Source organism: Echinops telfairi, unplaced genomic scaffold, assembly GCF_000313985.2.
Source record: "Echinops telfairi isolate 266 unplaced genomic scaffold, ASM31398v2 ScPeMD7_7469;HRSCAF=8507_1, whole genome shotgun sequence".
NCBI lineage: Eukaryota > Metazoa > Chordata > Mammalia > Afrosoricida > Tenrecidae > Echinops > Echinops telfairi.
Window position 1 is genome coordinate 9,133,303 of NW_022111373.1, and position 8,061 is coordinate 9,141,363.

Consider the following 8,061-nt stretch of genomic DNA (forward strand, 5'->3'; position numbering starts at 1 on the left):
GGCATGCATCAGAGTGGGGAATCAACTGACAAAGTTTTACCTGTTCAAGTGAGATTTATCCTTTCGAACTTCTATACTCTTAAGTAGTTCCCACAAATTAATCTTGGGCTCCTACTTGCCTTCTGCAAACCGATTCTCATAATTTAGGCTCTGTTACTAATCCCTCCTTTGACTTTGAATTATATGATTTATTGGGATGAGAACATTTGTTTTATACTTAAGATTTTAAGGAGATGTATAAAAAAATTAACATTTTGAACTTGAAATTAATTAGCTTTTTTTCCCCCTTCACTCTCTGTAGACTGCAAGACAGTCTTGAATTCATCAATCAGGATAACAATACATTAAAGGCTGATAATAACACAGTCATTAATGGACTACTTGGAAATATAGGTAAATGGTTCCTTTGAAGTTGTATCATAAGGTTTTTTTTTAAATCTTTTTATTGGGGGTAGGGTTTTAAGTTATTTCTTACTAAGGCAAATCTGTTATAGGACCAAAAAGAGGTTCAAATTCTAGAAATAGAAAAGGCATTTAAATTGGAAGTATGTGTAACATTTACACTATTTGGAAAACATATTTTTTATGTATTTAAGCATATTTATTTTGTATTTGAAAAAAGGGAGCCAAAAGGATTTATCTAGTTGGTCTTAATTAATTTTGCTATTGTCTTTTAACTTTGATGGATCTTTAAAGACACTTTTACTGGTATGGAAAGCCCTTACTAGTGCTGAATATTTCAGCTGAAGAAGATGGCTATTAAGCCTCTTTCTTCTCTTGCTTGACCATAAAGTCATCATTAAATGGTGCTAATTCAGATGAGTAAATAATCAAGTTTGATGGTTCATAAATATAATAGCAGCTTATTGAGTAATTTGGTTAGCGTAATTGTTGTTTAGCAGTTAAAAGTGTTCCTGAGATATGTTTTATTTTATTTTTGAAATCTTAACTAAATTGATGTCTACTGTATTTTCAGTGTACGGAGAGATGAAATATCTGAGGGAGTGGACAGCAGTTAAAAATAGTATAAATGTTGTTCTAATTCCTTCTTTAATGAGAACCTTTACTCATATTTTATTATAATATATATTATGTATATGAGATAGTAGAAAGTACAGATTCTATCAAGTCCAAAAGTGTAATATCCTATTAATTTTTATAATGTGTTTTTTCAAATGAACATTAGCAAGAGCCTGGTCTGGGGGTAAATAAGGAGGGAGTCCCAGTGGTGCTGTCGGGTGAGCATAGGACTAACCACAAAGTCAGTGGTTCAAACCTGCCAGCTGCTCCCCAAGATAGAGCATCTGTTCCTGTAAAGATTTACTGTGTTGTAAACCTTATTTGGCTCGTTAATTAGAATCAACTTGCTGGCAGTAGTTTTGTTTCTGGTTTTGACTCGTCTTATGGGGTAAGTAACGGAGCCCTGGTTTCCCTATGAGTTGCTTAACCACAAGGTTGGTAGTTCAAACTCGCCAGCTCTCTGAGGGAGAAATATGTTATAGCCAGCTTCTTTAAAAATTGTAGCTTTGGAAACTTTATGAGGCAATTCAGGTCACTGTGCATCAGAATTAAGTTAATAGTGGGTTAAGGTTTAAAATTGGCTGACAAAAAAAAAAAATTGGCTGACCACAGTGTTTGGCATGTACTTTATAATGTGGATGTGTTTTATAGAAAAATAAAAGTTCTTTTTCCTACCTAACTTTATTTCTTCTTTGATTTTAATAAAGTAAAAATGTGGCAAAGCAATAATCAAATATTTTTGCTTATAATTTAACACGTTTCAAAGTTCAGAAGTCCTATTAAAAGGTTTTCATTTTAGTAATACAAGTTTTATTTTCATAAAGGTGTATTATGTTAGATGTACTCATCTCGATTTTAATGTAGAGTAGAAAGTTCATTCAACAAAATACATACTTTAAATAATGAACAACTTTTATTTGTAAACTCTTAATTGTAGTTCAAGGATATTGAGCACCAATTCTTTTAAGTGTGAGGCTTCTAACCACAAGGTCAGCAGTTTGAACTTACTAGCTGTTTGTGGGAGGACGTTAAGGCTTTCCACTTCTGTAAAGAATTATAGCTTCAGACACCTCCTCCCTCCCACCCCGGACAATTTTATTTTGCCTTCTATAGTCGCTATTGGTCAAAATTGACTCAATGACATTGAGTTTGGGTTTTTTTGGATTTATAATATGACGAGCCCCTCCCACTTAGGCCTTGAGAATATTGTGGTGAGACATACACAAGTCCTCCCGATTCATAGTTAGTGGGAATCAGACAAGTAATACATCAGTTATGGTATACTCTAGTGAATTCATGGACAAGATTAAAAGCAAGGTGTCATAGAAATGAGGAACCCCTAATTAAATTTTGGAGTTGTGAAAGGCTTCCTGGAGGAATGAGGACTGAGTTTAAAAGATTAGTCAGATAGTTGATGGGAAAAAATTAAGGTTGAAATAATAGCATTTGTGAAAACTGAGGGGAAAGAGGTTATGGAATATGCAAAGAATATATAATGTAGACGGAATAAAGAGTAGAAATAGAAAAACCAGATCCAGATCAAGAGCATTATGGGTCACGTTAAGAGCAGTTGAGTACCAGGGAAGGTATTTTAGGTTGGGTCTTGTGAGAAATAAACATGATGATAGAATTAAATGCTGAAGGATTTTCTTTAGAAGAATCACCTGTGGAGAGAAAATGAGGTGAAAAGTGGGAAAGTGCCCTCGGCCTATGCTGCAGGTCTGATGCTAGAGGAAAGGAGAGAGAACAGAATGTTGGATGGAAATCTCTTGCCTGCCATGCAAACCTAGGAAAGTTAGGGAGAGCCATTGGGGGAGGAGGAAGGAGTCTTTGAGTCAGCATTGGTTGGTTTATTCACTGGCTGGGAGTAGCCCATGAAATGTATGGCCTTGTTAAAAATATCAGGTGGATTTCAGAGTACAGTAACAGAGTCCGTTGGCCAGTTGTACTCTTCATTTTCGGAAAAGACATAGGTACATTCTCAAGGCTACTACTGAAAAGCAAAAAACAATGTGATCAGATCGTATCTGCAAAAGAATATTCCAGCTACAGTGAGAATGGATTCGAATACCTATGAATAACAATGCTGCTCCTTATAATACAATGACAGATAATGGTGTTCTAAATTAGGATCATGCCAGTGAAGCTGAAGGGCTCACTAAAGTAATCAGTGGACAGTTCTCATTGATTAAATAGAAAAGAGTAAAGAAAAGACAGAATCCAGGACAAGTCATCTGCTATTTGCTGTAGTTGTATGGGTGCTATTTACTGAGTGGAACACAAGAAATTAGAACTGATATTTTAGGTTTAGACATGTTGGATTGAAAGTATTGCTTAAGTATCTGAAGGATTTTTTGTGTGTTTGTTTGTTGAAATCATTTTATTGGGGGCTCATACAACTCGTATCACTATCCATTGTGTCAAGCACATTTGTTGCCATCATCATTCTCTAAGCATTTGTTTTCTACTTGAGACCTTGGTATCTGCTCCTCATTTTCCCCCCTCCCTCTCCACCCCACCTCCCTCATGAACCCTTGATAACTTATAAATTAATATTATTTTTCATGTCTTACACTGTCCGACATCTCCCTTCACCCGCTTTTCTGTTGTCCATCCCCCAGGCAGGGTGTTATTAAAGTATATCAAGAAAATCCAATTTCACGTAGATAATATAGCTGGGAAAGCAAGAAAAGGAATATTTCCAGAGGGGGATTTCTTTTCGGGTGGATTCTCTAGAGGAACAAAGCCAGTGAATCATATGTATATGAATATGTATACAGAGAGACTTATTTCATGGAAATGACCCATATGCAACGTGGATCCGCTTGAGTCTAGAGGCTTCTCTGCGCTCTTGGTTTCAGGGCTGAGGTACCAAAAATTGGCAGGTCAGACCACAAGCTACTGGGTCATGTCTCAAGGACAGGGTTAGAGTCTTAACAGTTTACACACAGGATTGAATAAGAGCAAGCTTTCCCAGAACAATCATATATGAGCATACATAAGAGGGATTTAAAACATTGGTGGAAAAATTCAATTATCTTTTAATTACATTGTTCTATGAACTTTTACCCTTATGGCACAGTGAGTAAAGTGCTGGCTGCTAAAAGGTTGACGGTTTGAACCTCATGTCTGCTCTAGAGAAGAAAGATTTGACAGTCTGCTTCCATAAAGCCTTCAGAACACTGTGGGGCAGTTTTCTGTCCTGTAGGGTTACTATAAGTCAGAATGTACTTGCTAGTGAGGGGCTTCATTTTATAGATAAAAAGACAAGTAGATAGAAGCAGTATATGCACATGTAACAAAACAAGAAAGAAATACTAAAAATAATGCCAACTGTCACTTCTACAACTGGTTAAGCGACCAACTTGGTATTTAAAGCTACCTCCTTGTGCCTCCTTTTGCATTTACTTTTTCCTCAGCACTGGTGGTGCTGTCAGGTAATTGGTGTTCTGCTGACCTCAAGATCGGCGGTTCAAACTCAACAGCCTCCTGGCAGGAGACAGATGAGGCTCTCTGCTCCTGTAGAAATTCATGGCTTTGGCAACCCTATATAGGGTCACTAGGACTTTGAATTGACTCAGAAACATTAGGTTTGTTTGAATTGTTTGTTGGCTTCTTTTCTTTTTACCTTCTGCACACATCAGTTGGTTATAGTTATTTGCCTGGCAAGGTGAACCAAACCTTCATTTCTGAAAGGTCTCGGGTTACTGTAATTTTCCACTGACTTTGATTGTAGGACATGGTAGTTCTGAGTCAACTTTCAGTATTGGGCTACTGACTGAAAGGTTGGTTTTAACCACCAGCTGTTCAGTGGGAGAAAGATACAGCAGCCTGCCCTGCGGTGATTTACAGCCTCAAATGCGTTGGGGTGTTTCTAACCTAACCCATAGGGTAGCAATAAGTCAGAATCAACTGGATGGCAGTAGGGTGCGTTGAGTAGGCATAGGGTGCCCAGCCATCTGGTTCTAGCTCTAATCTTGCTCTTTTGGATCTTGAGATAATTGTGTTATCTTTCCAGGGTCAGGTATGTGGCAGGCTTCTCTTACACACCTGTGAGTCTGGCATTCATGCTTATACAGTAATTGACCCTAATGCTAGGAGCCTGGGTTTCTTCTGTGCCTTTCTAACTCATTACCCACCAGTCTAGAAAAACTAATTTGTATGTTCATTTGTCAAGACTTCTCTGTTTGCTCTTTGTTGTATGTTACATTTTTTCTCAGCCAAGTGCTTAGGAGTTTTCCCCTTAATGCAATTAAAGACGAATTCTGCAGTCGTAAAACTTTTTTAAAAGATACACTTATTTGGCAAATGGTTTTTCAAATCTTTAAAAACATTGTTTTCAACAAAAAAGGTTGAACGTTTAAATTTTTTTTTACTTTTTGTAGTGAAAGTGTATTTCTTTATTAGTTACAGATTTGTTAGTAAAAGGGCACAGCATTGTTATGTTTGACATAAACCATGACCAAAGTAGAATCATTTACTTAAAAACAAAAAAAGGGAAGCCAGCTTGAAGTATTATTAGTTTACCTTTTATTCTCGATACATGTGGCTTCTCTAACAGCCCTCTTTCATGTGTATTTTGCGTTTTTGCCGTGTAGGTCTTTCACAGTTCTGCAGCCCCAGGCGGGCATTCTCTGAACAGGGTCCGCTCCGCCTGATCAGGAGCGCCTCTTTCTTTGCAGGTTTGCCATGTGCTGTGTGGGTAGACTAGTTGGTGTGCCCTGGTGGCTAGAATTGGTAGTTAAGCTGTGGAAACAAGAGAGTAGATAAATGGAGTTGCCTAGAGTGTGGTTAAAAACAAAGCAATATTGCTTAGGAAGTTTAAGACTTCAAATCCTTTCTGCTAAATGTATTCTTAACAGTTCCCAGAAACTCGCTTAGTAGTAGAAATGGTATCTTCATGAAATTTTGGTTTTCATTTCTTAACATTAGAATCGTAAACCAAATTTTACCATGAAAGTTATTTCTTATGATAACAGTTAAAATTCCCTATGGGGACACACTGTCTTGTTTCCATGGCTCAGTAGCTTTTGTACCCTAGTTCATCAATTGCAGAAAATATCATAGTTTATTATTCTTGAAAGATTTCTGATTTATCCTATTCCATAAGAAAGTGGATTCTTCTTAGAGCTAAAATTTAGATGAACAAGCTCCGTAAGAATGCTCCATAAGTCATACATATATGCATATACTTACACAGGGGACTTCAAAAGGTTTGTGGGGAAATGCCATTATCTTTAAATATTATTTCTCACAAACCTTTTGAAGCCCCCATCATATCTGTTCATATTATTAAATGCTGTGTTCAGGCCTCTAATTATTCTACATGTTTTCATTTCAGTAGGTTACCCAGCATTGTAACCTTCTGGTGGAAATTATCAATAGAATATGAGCGAATATATTTTTGTTGCTTTCAAATTGGTATCACTTTAGCCCTTACTTATTGTTTTAATTAATGTCCCATTTTCTTGCAAATAATATATGGAAAATACACATTAATTTTATAAACTTGGCAAAAACTTATTAGCCATCTTGCCAACTAGAAACAACCATGTTACATACTTTTTAAAACTGTATTGTACTCGAATAGTTTTCTTAAACTTTTTGTTATGAAGAATTTTGAACAGAAGGAGAAGTAGACATAAGTAGAATGAAATTGATACACATCACTTAGTCCCAGCAACCAATTTACTTTTTTTCATTTAATAGTGAATGTCTTTGTATATTACTGAATATGCCTCTAAGATTTGCATTTAGTCACCCTTTGCTTGCTTGCTTGCTTTTTTTTTTCTTTTGCCCTTTTTTGGTTGGTTTTATTGAGATGTCCTTACTTGACCATTTCATGGGATTCTAAGCTTATTTTGAAATCAAACATCACATACAATGTTCACCTACCAATTTCATAACGGTTTCAAGTTTTGAATAAAAAGGTTGCAAATTCCATTAAACGACGTTCACCACTGAATACTCTGGCACGCCGTTTCTTCCTTTAGATAATATGTCATAGATAATTTTCATCATATGTCAAAACTTCAGATAGATCTCAAAGCTTGTTCAACTGAGTAATAGCTCTTGGTGTTGGGTTGGTGTCATGCTATTGAAAAAAAATAAAAGAATGCAATGAAATGAGCATGATTTAATTTGTTATTTAAAGGAGCAACACCAATCTGAACAGCATTGTATTTTATAACTGATAGTTTTGTCTTCTTTCACAGTTCACAGCAATCCAATGGACATGCCAGGAAGAGAGCTGAATGAGGATAGAGACAGTGGCATAGCACGCTCTGGTAATGTTAGGTTCATGTAATAATCCTGTGTATCTTGCGATCACAATGGATGCATTAATTTCTTTTTCAATCTCACATTTGATTTCTTTAAATTGGTATCCTTATTATTAAATGTTGAGAGTTCCTTTATGCCTTTCTCTGTGTATGGTATTGTCTCAAAGAATGCCTGCTAATCTAGGCCTAGCACGGATAAGAAAAAATTACTTGGGAGATTGCTTAGAAACTACCTGATGTCATCTGTTGGACATTGGGATACAACCTGGTTATAAACTAACATTTTCCTCTGAGGAGGGAGGAATGTCAAAAGACTACCTAAGTGTCTCTGTTACTATCTGGTCTTTATCCTTTGGGACCTTGCTCCAATGATTTAAAAAAAAAAAGAATTTTAGAAATTTGCTTATGAAGTATAATGAAAGGTTTGAGTCATCCCTCTTTAAAAGAGGTTTTCATTTATGCTTAGTCATTATTCATTTAAACATTGTACTTTTCTTCTGATTCAATAGCATCTCTCAGCAGCTTGCTTATCACTCCATTTCCGTCACCAAACTCCTCACTCACCCGGAGTTGTGCCAGTAGCTACCAGCGACGTTGGAGACGCAGCCAGACTACAAGCTTGGAGAATGGGGTGTTTCCCAGATGGTAAGTTGGATGTTAAAACAAGATTATGTTGCTCTTTTTTGTTTTTAAACATTTTATTAGGGGCTCATACAACAGTTATCACAATCTATACACACATCAATTGTGTAAAGCGCAT

General features: G+C 36.3%; 1 protein-coding gene across 1 annotated transcript in view; it reads left to right on the forward strand.

Annotated features, from left to right (window-relative positions):
* FNIP1 (folliculin interacting protein 1) overlaps window positions 1–8,061 on the forward strand; it is a 110,490-nt gene that overhangs the window by 74,356 nt on the left and 28,073 nt on the right. The window contains exons 7-9 of the mRNA XM_030888868.2: window positions 302–393; window positions 7,236–7,307; window positions 7,811–7,946. Coding sequence (XP_030744728.1) covers window positions 302–393; window positions 7,236–7,307; window positions 7,811–7,946 — 300 coding nt within the window. The remainder of the gene's footprint in view (window positions 1–301; window positions 394–7,235; window positions 7,308–7,810; window positions 7,947–8,061) is intronic.